This window comes from Simochromis diagramma, unplaced genomic scaffold (genome assembly GCF_900408965.1).
Source record: "Simochromis diagramma unplaced genomic scaffold, fSimDia1.1 OVJJ01000585.1, whole genome shotgun sequence".
Classification (NCBI taxonomy): domain Eukaryota; kingdom Metazoa; phylum Chordata; class Actinopteri; order Cichliformes; family Cichlidae; genus Simochromis; species Simochromis diagramma.
Window position 1 is genome coordinate 2,109,975 of NW_024387398.1, and position 14,914 is coordinate 2,124,888.

A 14,914-nucleotide genomic window follows, 5' to 3' on the forward strand; every position below is an offset into this window, starting at 1 on the left:
ACTTTTCACACCACAATATATCCTTTAGATATTACAGTAGACTGCAATGCAACAATGACATGCTAAATATCATACTTATCATATAACAGTGGGGGTGATGCTTGAAGATGGTGAGACTTATTTATTATATCAATCAGACAGCTCAAGTTTGGGTGGTTTGGAGGCAATGTTAGGGAAGCAAGGCTGAGATGTTTGGGACATGTGTGGAGCAGAGATAGTGGATGTGTTGGGCAAAGGTTGGAGCTGCCAAACAGGAGTAAAAGAGGAACGCTGCAGAGAATGTTTATGGATGAATGCAAGAGAAAGAGTGAGATGGAGGAAGATAATCCACTGTGGCAACCTTTAAAGGAAGAAGGCATTCAAATAATATACTGTTATTATATAAAATATAATTCAAATAATCAAAGTCGTTTATTTTCTTCAGTGTATCATGTCTAAAACATAATTTTCTAATATGACATTGAGCAGATTTCTTTGTATAGGTTTTGTGTAGAGCCATCATTGGTATCCTTAAATATATTTTTTCTCATTTCTCCTTCTTGTAAAACAAACAAACAAAAAAAGACGTCACCTGACAGAAAAACTGGTACTCAACGGCACTTTAATTTTGAAAATTCGCACCGGAAGTGATATTGAACTTCTGCTAGACCGCTAACTAGCTGGAGTTTGTTGTTCCTTCAGCAATCGCTTCTAGAGTAGCTGTCATTTTCTAGCTTTTCGAGGTTGACACATCGTGTTCTTGTGACCGCAAGTAGAATTTAGCTAGAAACAAGTCACGCAGTGTGGAACTAAACCTGGTGTATGTGTACTAGGTACATTTGCAACCTCGCCCATTGGCTAGCTAACGCTAAGCGTTAACCTTGTAAGATAACGCTAGTGATCTGCTAACAGTACATAAAGTACAGTTAGCTAACTTAACCAAGCTTGCTGAGCTCAGCCCCTAACAAATTCATTTGAAGTGATGCACTGAGGTATGTTGTCGTTTCGTGATTCTGTATGTGTTTTATTACGGACGCTAAATGCAGTGTCACTAACGTTAGCCGAATCATGTTTCAGTTCCGCTTCTGTCTTAAGGCGTCTGTATTTGTATTGTATTTTTCTGGCCGTCAGAACGTATACAGTGCTGTCCGCATTTAACCTGTTTTTGTATAAATGGGAGGCCTGTCTGTTTACTTTCTTCCTTCAGAAGTGTCGCGCTTTGTTTCGTGTAGTGTAAATACTTGTTATACTCAGCTGCTTGTCCCACCTCTGCCTGCGTTCATCTTCAGTGGTTCCTCTTGAATTTCGTTGTGATTGCGCAAAATATATTTTACATACATTCATTTTTTTCCATCACCAAACTGTTGAAACACGGCAGAGTATTGATTGGAAATAATTAACCATTATTGATTGGACTGTAGGCTTGATGTATGGGGCTATCCGATGCTGCTGCAGTGATATTGCCCTTTTTTGTGTAGGTGTATCTATTGTTGAACCATCAGGATGGCAGGGTCCCAGTGGGAGCTTCCTCCGGAGCTATGTTGCCGGCCCATGGCATTTGTGGCTTTGACTGGCCTGGATGTGGTATACAATGCCGTGCACCGGGCCATTTGGGATGCCTTCTGTGCCAATCGTCGTGCTGACAGAGTCCCTATCTCTTTCAAAGTGCTACCAGGAGACCACGAGTACCCAAAATGTCGCACTAAGGTGAGCTGCAGCTTGAGAAATCTTTGACAAGTTGAAATTTACACTATATTATATCCCAGTAAAACTCAAACTGTTACTGGAATATCGTTTTCACACTTGCAAATAACAGCATCACTCCTAAAATGTAGGAAAACACTAACCGCTATCAAAAATACTGTCTTCTGCTCTGTGCCTAGCGAACATCATATGAGTGGTACATCCCTAAAGGCATCCTGAAAACCGGCTGGATGAACAAACATTTAAACCTGGTACCTGCTCTTGTAGTCCTGTTCTATGAATTGGACTGGGATGACCCGCAGTGGAAAGAGAAACAGTCTGAATGTGCAACTAAAGTGGAGATTGTTAGGTGGGTGAAATGAAATTTGTGAAATGCCTTTGGGGGTTTTTTTTCTCAGAAATGTGTAGTGAGTTTTTTCCGTTGTGTGGCATTTGTCTACCTTTAGGACCAGTCTTCAGGGTAGAAACACCAAAGTGGCTGTGGTTTTAATCCAGAAGAAAACTCCTCTGCCTCCAGGTAGAGCCTTCTACAAAATAACAATATGTGCTCATGGCAGCTTTTTTTATTTCACAGTCATGCAAAAAACAAACAAACCTGTAGACCATGCTGACGCCTACCATCTTTGTTTCACAGGAGAGGACCTGGTGGCATCAGAGCGGGCACAAGCTCTCTGTCATGCCTGTGATCTGTCTGGCAAGAGCCTCTTTGTTCTCCCTCACACTGACCACTTAGTGGGCTACATTATAAGGTACCTACGACTGACTGAGCCGGTGACCTGATTTAAAGTGAAGATTGTGTTTTCACTGAGTATCTTTTTGGTGTGATTCTAAAGGTTGGAGAACGCGTTCTACGAACATGCTCAGACCTATTATTACACTGAGATTCGGCGCGTCAAATCTCACAAAGAGTTCCTCAACAAGACAACCCACCAGGTATGAATATGTTCCTCCATGAAGAGTGAACGGATACATGAAAGGTCTCGTGCTGTTTCTGGTCCTTTCGTTTGTTTATTACACAGCAGTTGTAGGTGCTATGCAAACAATGTGAATCTATCAAAATGCTCAGTGCACAGCAGAAATTGCACAAACAGGATGCATGCAGGAATTATATCTTTTAAATAATCAGTCAAGCTGTGATGACTCTACGATATTGTTACTGCCCTCTTCTATGCACATCCATTTTTCTGTCATTAGTTCCTCTTCTGCTAACATTAAATTGTCTCAGTTAGGAAGGAGAAGATCACACCAAATATTCTGTGGTTGCCAGCATGTCATGTGGCTAATTGAGCAAGCATTGCATTTGATCATCAGGCCAGCACTATTTGAAAATTGTAACTCTACAATCAGAGGTTGTAGACACATCATTCAGAAACCAGTTAACATGCTGAGTGTGGAATACTGGCTTTTCCTGTTGTCTTCTATGGCCTGTGCTGTGGTGCTGCCTGCACTCAGCGAGCTTTTTTGTATTTCCTGACAGTGCAAGTATGCCTTACACTGTTGGAATAACAGTGAAAAGGGCACAGGTTAGAAAATTCATTCGTGATCTGGCCGGTTACTGAAGTTGTTTCGACCCCCTCATATATTATGTGACGGTATCAGACTGAATCCACTTCTTGAGTATCACGTGTTCAGTTTACTCTTACCAGCATTGCTCTGTTGCTTCATTTGTAGCAGCACTCTTGCCTTTTTTTTGTTTTTACTGAATGAAGTAGGCAGCACTCGTTTAATCCATATTAACCAATGATTAAAGAAGAGCTTTATTGATTCATTAAACACTCCTTTGTGTGAGCATGCAAAGCCTAAGAAAGTTGGTATCTGATTGTGACCAGGGTTTAAGGTTTTGTTGAGCCAGTTAACACAAAGAAAGCTGTTTTGAGTTTGATTCCTAGCACCCCCGTGTCTCGATTGTAGGAGAACTACTACTATCATGTGACAAAACTTTCCTGGCTCAAAAGATTATCAAAATAAGACCCCAGACTTTGTCCAGCTAATAGTTCTCAGAGTGGTGCAGCTTAACTAGTAATACTTGGGCTCAGAGTACATTTTCACACCTGTGACATTTCACAATACAGAGATGCATGTCTTATTATCTATTATCTCATCCTATTTTTTTTGACTGGGTGATCCATTGACATTGAGACAGAGGTGTCACACATGAGGTTACGGGCCTCTAACAGATTATTGTAGAATGAAAAATAATCTGCTGAACTGAAACTTATTCTAAACCTAATCTAACGTCATTTCAATATTTTTTCCAAATGAATCCAGTAATAGAACAGTTTAGAAAGCTGCTAAGAGATGGAAGGAAACACAGTGTAAGAAGTCATTGCGTTTGAACAGCTTTCTAATCTCTCTGTTCCCAGCTGCTGTTTGTCAGGCATCAGTTTAAAATCGCTTTCTTCAGTGAACTGAAGCAGGACACCCAAAATGCTCTCAAGTAAGTGTGTGTCCTGAGATTCACAATAGGTGCTAAAATAGTCAGCGTCCTAAATAATAGCTGATCAGTTTATCTTGTGTGTTTGTGTCTGTAGGTATTACAGAACTGCCTACAGTCTTGTGCATGAGCTCCGATCACATGAGACCAACATGTTGGAGATCAAAACTATGGCTGGATTCATCAACTACAAGGTACAGTCGTGCTTGTCCTCTGTGTAACTGTTCTTCAGATAAACAGCAGTGGATCTGACTTTTTGTCATATGCATGTCTTTAAATTACTCAACATTAGTAGGGATGTCTGTGCACACGTTGTGACAAACAACTTGAGCAACTACAAACACACGCTCTTGGCTGTGTGAATTTGTTCTCCACGCGGTGACGTGTCGGGCCCTCCAGGTAGCAGTTAATGTCGGCTACTGTCATGGTTGCAGTTCAAGTTAGCAGAGTTGGTGTAAATCCAAAAAGGAGATCAGAGCCACAAAAACAACCTGTGTGCCAAGTAATAGAACAGGGGCCAGATGTTTAGCATAAAAAGCCAACAACAAGTAATGAATCATCAAACAGTCCTGGTAAACACACTCCCAACCAATGTTCCCTCTAATGTTTCATGTGTCTGAGCGAACGCACAAACCTCCTGAGCGTCCCTTGGACCACTGTGAGCGACAGCAGACGTGTGCACTGTGGTCACGCCAGCATCGAATCCATCCAAGTTACATGTTTATTAAAATAATCAAATTACAGCATTTATGTTAGACTACTTTTAATTAGCCCACTTACAATGAAAATTAAAACAAAAATCTAGTTCCTGACCTGTGTAGCATGTTAACACTATTGGAAGGAAAAATAACTTGAACTCCAATTTTGAAAACACAACTTTCTTTTTTTTCTTCTTTTTTTTAAATAAAGGTCTGACTTGTATTATGAGTCTGAGTCTGTGGTCTGGGAGAGAGTCTGTAACTCTGTCTGCAACATACAGTATATAAAGACCAATGTTGGGCAATTAATTATATAAAAATGCAGCCAGGGTGTTTTTTTTTTTAACAAACATTTCAAACTATTTACAGAACAATCAGCTGTTCTGCACCAAATCTGATGCCACACAAATTATTTGTGCCGCTCCAAAAAATAATTTCTGTCCACTATGAGATGAAGGAGAACAACAGCCTGATACCTGCAGGCCTGACAGCAGCAGATGTGTCACTGCTGTAACACCTGTAACACTCAGCAGGCGCCTCATTGTTCTGACACACACAACAAAACTACACACTAACTACACAAGATTTGTGCTAAACGTCGCAAATCTCTCACATCTCAAAACACGGCGTCACTCCTAAAACTTCCCCCTCCCTAAACAACTAAATGCCATGTTGCCATATCACTTTTTGATTGGTCGACATGGTACATGTTTCCACCAATAGGAAAGGGCGGGGTTTTTGCTCACAGGCTTTCCAGCGTTTTCCTTATAAAACGCTGTTTTCACCGTTTCTTCCTGCAGTAAATATAAACAACGACAGTATTCAGGAAGAAAAACAAACATTGCAGATATTTTTTATCATAACTCTGGTTTTACGTGGCCGATCAACACAATTTAATAACTGGTATAAAGTCCACACTTTGTCCGTCAGTTGTTCCGTCTGTCCTGCTCACATCTCCAGTGGTTGTACACGTTGTCATTAACGTGGCTTCACTCCTCATCAGCCGCTTTGCTAAAACACCAGTCTCGGTACATAAGGATGCTGTCACAGCCTGTCAACGACGTTGATTAGCTGCGTATATACGAATGTGAATCGCGTGATTGGCTGGACTATGGGATAAAGTGGCATCGTTCTAATCAGCCAGTCACTTACTGACTCACACTGCAAAACAGAATTGTTAACGTATTAATTTTAATTTCAATTCAGGTTAGATTTTTTTCTTGTGCGCAGAGACGTGCCAGCAGCGCGCAGCTTGGAGGGAACATTGCTCCCAACTATACTATAAACTAAACTTTTTGTGACACTTCTCCCTTTATGTTTCTCTCCTGTTCTCGGTGTCTGCAGATCTGCCGCCTGTGTTTCCAGCATAACACTCCTCTAGATGCTATAGCCCAGTTCCGAAAGCACATCGATCTGTGTAAGAAGAAGATCGGCAGCGCTGAACTGGCCTTTGAGCACTCTGCGTGGATGTCTAAACAGTGAGATATGCTCATTGGATATGAACACACAGAAATTACACGTGTGGCCGATAGTCATGAATACATGTCCATCACCCTCTGTATGGAACAAGATGAAGTGATTAAACCTTATAATAAAAATATGTTAATTCACAATGGTGAACATGCAAACTCCACAGTGAAAAGGCCCCACACTTGTCCTCTAATGAGTGTACATGAACACAGTACATTATATAAGGACTCATGTTTATTTATAATGCACATCCATACATCATGTCTGCACATCTTGACTGTTCGACTTTGCCCCGTTCAGGTTCCAGTCATTTGGGGAACTGTTTGATGAAGCTATAAAGTTGGGACTGACGGCAATCCAGACCCAGAACCCTGGATTTTACTACCAGCAGGCTGCCTGCTACAGTCAGGACAGGAAGCAGCTGGCACAGCAGCTCTGTCAGGTGATGGCGGTACAGCTACTGTAACTATGCCTCAGTGTACCAGCAACACCAAAGACAGCATGAACTCGCCGCTTTAAAATGCAACTGAATCGTAGCTTCTTTTAGGTTTCTAATTATCATATTACATATCAAACACAGCTTAACAGTTTCATTGGTCGGTTGTTCCAGGCTGGTGCAAGTTACCCCTCCCCCGACCCTCTGGACACCCAAAGCGCAGGACTGGATTTCTATGGCCAGAGACCTTGGAGACAGGGACAACAGAGTATGTTGACAGATACAGACATGGAACAACACTGCTGGCCTCAGACACTGTTAATGTTACTGCTTCATTCACAAATCCGCACAACAGTGCTTGTGCAATATTATGTGCTGTAGCTGAGACGTGACAGTACGTGATTAAGCTGTTTTGAGTTTCTACATTTGGCCATATTTTGTTTACATTTCCTTTATCTTGTTGTGAGGACACGTGTGCACACCCCTATGGTGAAGGTCAACAGTAACCAGACTAACTGCTGTTAGATTGTTGCTTTAAAAGGACAGCTGGCTTCTCTGAAGTAAAGAACACTTTAATTAGCTGTTAGGTCCTGAGTGATCTTGTCTAAATATTTTATTGTGGACACGTGTAACACATCCAACGTGCCTTTAGAAAGCTTATGAGAGGATCCTTCTGCTGTCTGATGCTGCGTGTACCACTGCTTCTAATTGAAACCTTCCAAAATGAAGCTTAATATCAAGAGTTTGTTCAGTAATTACGTCTGCATCACTTCACTTCCAGGTATTGATCCTCCAGATGCTGAAAAAGAGAAGACGGGGATTCTAGCTCTGCAGATTAAAGAGAGAGATGTACCACATTCTGTAAGAGCACACAGCAATATTTTACTGCTTTAGTCCTGCTTATTTAAAAAAATCATTGTTATTAATGACACACACCCTCAGCCTTACATATGAAGTTAAACTAGCCTATTTTTAACATGGTAGCTGATAAAATCATTTGAAAATGACCAGCTTGGTTTGTGAAGTAGCTTAAAATGTAGAGTTTGTTGTTCTGGGAGCTAATCATTTGTTTATGTTAGTGATATGATGATGTTGCTCGTTAAATGGGAGACGCTGACATCCTTTCATCGTGCATCCTTCACATGCCCACAGAAGTCAGTGTGCAGCCTTTTAAAAGGTTCAGACATTATTGGAAAACGTGCCTGATCCGTGAGAAAATGTTACCTAAAGGTACAGTTGGTCATCTAAAATCAGTGGAAGCGCACTTTGGGTTCAGTTATTGAGTTTTTCAGAACGCCAATCCCTGTAAAGATCTGTGATTTGTTTGTTTTCTACAACAGTAGCTTTTCTTGGTACTATTGAAGATACTCAAAGGTATAGAATTCTTAAATACAGCAAGAAAAATGTAGGAATTGTGTGTTTTTGTGTTGCGGGAATCTAAATGTGTTGGCACATCATATGCTGAGGTCCTGTTTGTACAGAGGAAACGATAGGCTGCTCTGCATGTGATGCATTATCCCAGCTAGAGCAGAAACAGCTTTACACAGAGACATGAACATTCAGCTTTGAAGCTTTGTTGTGTCATTCTCATAATTGTGTTTACTTCTAGTTCCTGTCAGGTTGAATCAAACCTCTGGTGTCTCTGCCCCTGCAGGAGCTGATAATAGCACTTCTCAGCAACGCCGTCGCCCAGTTTAAGAAGTACAAGTGTCCTCGAATGAAGAGCCACCTCAGTGCGTATGATTAGCGTTTTATAGTCGCTGGGTTACCTTCTTACAGGTGGACGTGTTCTAATCCCTGTAGTATATAAAGAACATCGACACTGTGGTGATTTTTTAATATGAGCACGTTGCAGTTGGCAGCTGTTGTGTCGTTTCACCTCGTCTCACTGTGTGTATCTTCTGTAGTGGTGCAGATGGGAGAGGAATACTACCATGCAAAAGACTACACCAAGGCGCTGAAGTAAGTGAGACACAGCTTTTCCAAGTTACATCCCACTTTTATTTTGATATAGAAGCTGAGAGCAGGACACGTCACACCCAGAATCTTACAAACTCCTCACACGAGGGGAAAGGGAACAGAACTCTTTACCTCTCACTCTTAGAAAGCAGGCTGTGTGAAGAATCGTCTTTATCCATTTGTGTGTTTTCTTATCAGGCTGTTGGACTATGTGATGTGTGACTATCGCACAGAGCGATGGTGGGGTCTCCTGACAGCCATATTGACCACAGCTCTACGCTGTGCTTATCTGATGGCTAGTATTAAGGACTACGTTATCTACTGTATGGAGCTGCTGGGCAGAGGTGAGAAAAAGACGGAACTGAAAACTACGACAAAACATCAGGAATAGTTAAAGAACAAAAGATGCCAAATAATCCTGTAAAACACAATCCTTTAATCTGTGGGGTGGTATTAGAAACTGCTGCTGACACTCAGAACATTCTTACTTGCGTGTGGTAAATCTGAGAAATTTGTTGCAACTGTCCAAGGATGTTTAAAATATCAAAGATGACGTTTGAGTGGAAAACTGAATAATATCAGATCAGAAGGCTCACGCTGATCTTGTCTTTTAGCTTCCACCCTCAAGGAGGAGCAAAAGTCAAGGATTGAGAGGAATCTCATCAAAGTCCTCACGGTGAGCTGAAGGGTTCCACCGATCTAATAATCATGTTGTGGATTTCAAACGTTAATATAATTGTAGTGTGTTTCGTAGGAATTAAATGCTTAAAAGCTGCAGTTTGTAGCTGTGTTGTAAAGCTCAGAGTAGCTAAGCAGAGGTCAAATCAAAATTGATGCATCCACATATTTTAATTTCCAGAACGAGGTCCCAGATGCTGAGCCGGAGTGCGATCCGTCTTCTGTCACTGCTGCCAGGTCTTTGTGGAATGACCGCATGGCTTTGGCTGGATCGAACGAACTAACTATAGAAGTGCAAGACTACATCCCATTCAGTTAGTAAACACACGATTCGCTCAAAACAGGGGTTTTAGTTCTCTTCTTTTATCGTGTACGTGGCAGGAAGAAAAGGTGCATGCTGACGAGAGTTTAGTATAAAATGAGATCCGTCTTAAGTAATAAGTTGATGCAGCATTCTTCCATATCTCTTTATAAATGGGTTATAATAGCTGTCCTTTTTTTCTTACTCCAGTCCAGTGTAAAGCCAAATTCCAGTCTCCCAGTTTCCACGTGGACCAGCCTGTCCAACTGCAGGTCTTCCTCCGAGCTGACTGCCCTCATCCCGTGTCTTTCAGCAAGCTAGCTGTCAGCCTCAGTAACCAGGTACGTGCTGTTTGCATCTCCGCCTCCAGGTACGATGTCAGCTTGGAGCGCTTTGTCTGTCCAACGTCTCACAAAAGCAGCTTCAGGTGAGCTGGTGTGCTCTCAGTCCACACAAACTGAACACATTCAGTCTCGTGTTTATTTACTTCTGTAATTATCACCATCTATGTTGCATGGTCACCATGTTAGTTAAAAAACTGCAGTAATAAAACCCAGACTGGTTCGTGTTCACCTCGTTTTAGTGCCGACAGCTGAAAATAACATAAACCTTACGTTGACTGTTCTTCATGGTTATGCTGCAGTAGCTTAGCTTCCTATCCCTCAGCCATAAACCACTGATGGGGTATTGTATGTGACGTATAAAGATGTTTTTGTTTCTTAGGAGTATAACCAGTGGTGTGTGGCAGAGTGGTCAGGCCAGGAGGCCATGAGTCTGTTACCAGGAAAAACCACATGCTACAACTTCAGCTTTGTGGCAAAAACTGAAGATGTTGGTAAGAAGATAGAGGTAAGGAGACTTTGTTGTTTGTGATTGCGAGAGAGAGACATAGATGGAAACATTGATTAATATGTGTGTTATCATAGATGACGGGTATCGAGGTGATGTTGGGTGGCGACAGTGGTCGCTGTGTGTTTGTGAGCTGGAGAGGAGCAGGTGGAGACGCTGCGTCTGCACATGAAGCCTTGCAGGCCAGCAGGTGTTCACGGCGTTGGGGCCGTAACATCGAAGCACGTCAGGAGCTGGACTGGGACAGCTTGACCATGCAGCACAGCACCATGTGAGTCAGAAAAAGCCATTACCAACCCGTCAGTTTGAGCAGTGTCCGTGCTGGGATCGAATCAGCAGAAATGGTTCTTGTGTTTAGGATCATCTCCAGAGTCCCAAAGATCTCTGTTCAGCTGAGCCACCAGCCTCCTGCACTCACCAATGAAATGTACTGCATCAAGCTTACTGTCCAATCACAGGAGGAGGCCATGGCTAAAGATGTTAAATTAACTGCTGGCCTCAAACCAGGTAGATCGGTACTGTAATCATTTCAATAACATACAGCAGCATACGAATGCTAATTTAGCGTTTGTCTTGGTTTGCTTGTTCAGGTCAGGATGCCAATCTAGGCCAGACCACTCACGTCACACTTGACGGATCAAAGTTTTGCGATGACAGCGCGCCTTCTTTGCTCCCCGATGTGCCTCTGGGAGAGCTGAAACCGGGTGAAAAGGTGAGTCTCACAAAGAAATGTCGATTCAGCATACCACGCAAAACGCCAACACTGTCAGTTCACAGCAAAAGAAGAAATTTGAGTTTGCGAGCTGTGTGTTTGCCTCTAGTTGGAGAAGTGCGTGTTTGTCAAGTGTGTGTCAACCGGACCCAGGGTCTTCTTGTTCCACGTGGCCTACGGCATCGACACCACAGTAGAAGGACGACAGATTATGTGCAAGTGTCACAAGGTAGAAAGCTCGTCCGACCCGCACAGTACAGCTGACAGACGGCTCAGCGATAAACACGTTAACATTTGTTTTACTTTCCTGCTTTACACCTCTCTTTCTTCTTCTCCAGGATGAGACGGTAACCATAGAGACACTTGTTCCATTTGAGGTTTCGGTCAAGTTTGTTTCCACCAAGGTTTGTATTTAGGATTCCCCGTTTTTATTTTAGCGTGGACTTTACTAATAGTCAGGGAGGTGTGAGGGGATCTTTAAGGAGGCAAGGGTAGAGAGCATAAGCTTAATATCATGAAATACAAAAGCGGGAAATGAGAAACATCCAGATTTGTCTGATTACATTTACATTAGCGTAAGTTAGCATACACCTACCTCAACAACCTGCTTGTATGACAGCTGCTTGTAGAATTAGAATCAAATTATGTAGAGAAAAACTGAAACAGACAAACAGTCCAAGTACAAAGTAAAGGACAAAAAAATAAGTAAGACAAAGGTTAAAGTAAAGGGAAAAGCCGGAGCTTTGGTATGTTGCATTCGATTAAATAAATTTCATCCTGTTAAAGTAGGATAATGAGTCTTTTTATAGCAAGTCTAATAAAAAGTATTATTATTGTCTCTGCTGTGCTGCTGCAGTTTGAGCCGTTGGACCGGGTATCAGTGGACATTCCCTTTCTCCTAATGACTGACATCGTGTCGTCGTCTCCGTGGCCTCTCCTCCTGACTTCCTCTTCTCTGCAGCTTCTTACTGTGACCAGTAACACACCGCAGCTTCAGTCACAGTTACAGGAAGGTACCCGATTACTTAAAATAGTTACCTAAAATTTCCTGTTTAAATTTATCGCTGAAAAGTAAAAAGTGTGCGCTTGTGTTCAGTTGTTCTACAAACAGGGGAGTGTGCCAGTGAGTGTTTCTGTCTCCGATGCCCGCCACAGACCAGCATCAATAACACGGTGGCTACAGGGCAGTACCTGATATCATGGAGGAGGTACGTACACGTTAATGGAGGCTGTGACGTGCTGCTGCTGGGTTTTCAGAGGGCTTGAACAGACTTCTAAAACTCTGTTTGACAGAAACTCCTCCAGTCCAGACAGTCCTCTCATCCAGACTATAGTTAGTCTGCCTCATGTGGTCCTGGAGATGGTGCCTCTGTACATCCACGCTGGTCAGTATGCAAGCATCGCATGCACACAGTGTTCCTGATTTTACAGAAAATATTCCAATACACTAAGTAGAATTCAAGAAATGTTCTCATTATTTGCATTTGCTATTGTGAAAGATGTTAACCTCTGGCTGTTGGTGGTGTCACATTGTTGTTTTGATGTTTTTGGCTATAGATTTACCATCGTTCGGGCGAGTCAGGGAGTCTCTTCCTGTGCGTTACCACATAGAAAACAGAACGGCTCTGGTGCAGGAGGTGGAGATGGCCGTGGAACCATCCGATGCCTTCATGTTTTCTGGTCTCAAACAGGTACAGCTGCGCCGCCTGTAAGGACTGACGGGTCATATTGATGGACAGTTTTGGTGATGTCATCGTGCTTCATCAGTACTGAAAATCTGATTTTCATGCAGCACTTGTGTGTGTTTTCTATCTATCTGTAAATATAAAACTGTGTGTGTGTGTGTAGGTGCGTCTCCGTATCCTCCCCAGTTCAGAGCAGGAGATGCTGTATAACTACTATCCACTGATGGCTGGTTACCAAACACTACCACAGCTCAACATCAGCCTGCCACGTTGCCCCAACTTCGGTACTCAAGCCCTGAAACGCTTCCTGCCCCAGCGAATCTTCGTCAAGGTAACACACATAGAAACCCATAAACACTAAGGTAACCGTGGAGATGTTTTGCTTGTTGGGCTAAAGCCTCGTTTCTGTCTTTCTCCACAGCCTCAGGGTCGACAGTTGGACGACGCCTCCATTGCTGCAGCTTGAGGAGAAAATGAAAGTGTTTCTTGTAAATAAAAAGCAGCATTGTGTACTGCAGGCTGTTCTAGATGTATGATACCACAGAGATTGACACTATTTGCTTAGATCATCTGTTGACCAAACACCAGCAAGCATCAAGCACCAATGATCATTTAACAGCTAAGATCGTGTGTGAATCTGATGTGAGCTTTATGGACATTTGAGGAACGTTTAATATATGAATAGGATGTGATGAAGATTTGATTAAACTGAAGTGATCTAAACCTGCTGTGTGTACAACCGTGAAAGTGTGAGACAATTGTACATACTTAAAAATGGCTACATTATATCGATGAAGTTGAGGGTCATAATGTTCAGAAGTGGGAAAAGGGTTAGTTGGTACTGAAAGACGGTATAGAAAAGAGACGTCTGTCGCTATTGCCCATTTTCTTTTGGTTCATGGATTTTAAGCACTAGTAAAGTGATCAGGTAATGCTAACAATAGGGCCCGAGACTGAGTCTGAGACACGGATACCAGCTCATTTTTGCTTCTTAGTTCTTAGACTAGTTTAGAAGAGACATATTTATAATTCAGGAAAAAATTTTTAAATACTTTTAATTGGCCAATAAAGGAATTGCAGTTTTTTCCACATTAAGTTTAATAATTCACTGAAGCTTGTTGGCTGGTTCAAAAATGGCAGGTTGTTAACTCACCAAACATGAGCTGTACTGTCAGCACTCAGATTATAACCACGCTAAAGTAAAGTGACTCCACACTGTAGTCATGTACACATTTGCATAACTAGCTAAATTTCCCTACTTGATCCTGGAAGGTGATGAAAATCACATCTGAGGCCTGTGAAGCAGAATTTCAGGGTTAACTCTGGGCCTAACCCTGCGCTGCAAAGCTGGTTTAATACTTACTGCTGTACATCGCCATGGTAACTTGTGATGGGAACATGTTCCAGACTAAATATCAACAGGTATAAAATCACCGTCTGCTGATAAACCAAGTTTCCAGAAAACATCCGTACGATTCTTTGAAGATCTCTGTGTGCGAATAGTAGCAGGAGCTCAAGTTTATTAATTGTCTGACGCCTTTGTGTTTCCTGAATGAGCATCAGTAATAAATACAGATTCTTACATGCAACTTTATTCCTTGCTGCTGTTTTTTTTTTTTTTTTTTTTTTTTTTTTTTTTTTTACCTTTTGGCTGTGAAATAATTGAACCCTTTAAATCCAATTGTGTGTCTTTGTGAGTTTTTAAGACTTCTACATCATCAGTGTGACTTGATTGTTCACAATTAAAATCATATAAAGTGCATGACACATTTTTAATGACTACATTGCAAAAATATGGCTTATGTAGCAAATGTGATACAAATTAAAACTCATATACAGATTAAAAGTTGATATTTTTTTATGTATTGTCTAAAGGTTCAGCAAACACTCCATTATCAAAACATTAAAGAGTGATTTTATAGTTCAGGTTTTAAAGGGTTAAGAACAATTAAGTATTATAGGCATTAATATATAAATTGGATCAAATGCAGGTAGACTCAGCCCATATT

At 41.8% G+C, this 14,914-nt stretch overlaps 1 protein-coding gene across 1 annotated transcript; it reads left to right on the top strand.

Annotated features, from left to right (window-relative positions):
* Positions 1 to 618: 618 nt before the first annotated feature.
* trappc11 (trafficking protein particle complex subunit 11) lies at positions 619 to 14,499 on the top strand. Its single transcript, XM_040010192.1, has 30 exons — positions 619 to 971; positions 1,458 to 1,686; positions 1,863 to 2,032; positions 2,130 to 2,200; positions 2,318 to 2,432; positions 2,517 to 2,616; positions 4,047 to 4,120; positions 4,215 to 4,311; positions 6,160 to 6,293; positions 6,586 to 6,727; positions 6,896 to 6,989; positions 7,503 to 7,582; positions 8,376 to 8,454; positions 8,629 to 8,683; positions 8,879 to 9,024; positions 9,295 to 9,356; positions 9,540 to 9,672; positions 9,870 to 10,000; positions 10,383 to 10,508; positions 10,586 to 10,779; positions 10,867 to 11,015; positions 11,099 to 11,220; positions 11,330 to 11,449; positions 11,559 to 11,624; positions 12,077 to 12,233; positions 12,317 to 12,428; positions 12,514 to 12,605; positions 12,778 to 12,911; positions 13,069 to 13,236; positions 13,327 to 14,499. Exons 2-30 carry the CDS (start codon positions 1,483 to 1,485, stop codon positions 13,369 to 13,371), a joined length of 3,372 nt encoding a protein of 1,123 aa, XP_039866126.1. The 5' UTR covers positions 619 to 971; positions 1,458 to 1,482; the 3' UTR covers positions 13,372 to 14,499.
* Positions 14,500 to 14,914: the final 415 nt, after the last annotated feature.

Bases quoted from the DNA above. Each gene is read 5' to 3' on its own strand.
- trappc11 (XM_040010192.1), top strand. From the start codon at position 1,483: ATGGCAGGGTCCCAGTGGGAGCTTCCTCCGGAGCTATGTTGCCGGCCC. The intron at 11,625-12,076 runs GTTTGTATTTAG...GTGCTGCTGCAG, and splicing joins TCAAGTTTGTTTCCACCAAG to TTTGAGCCGTTGGACCGGGT. The intron at 12,234-12,316 runs GTACCCGATTAC...GCTTGTGTTCAG, and splicing joins TCAGTCACAGTTACAGGAAG to TTGTTCTACAAACAGGGGAG.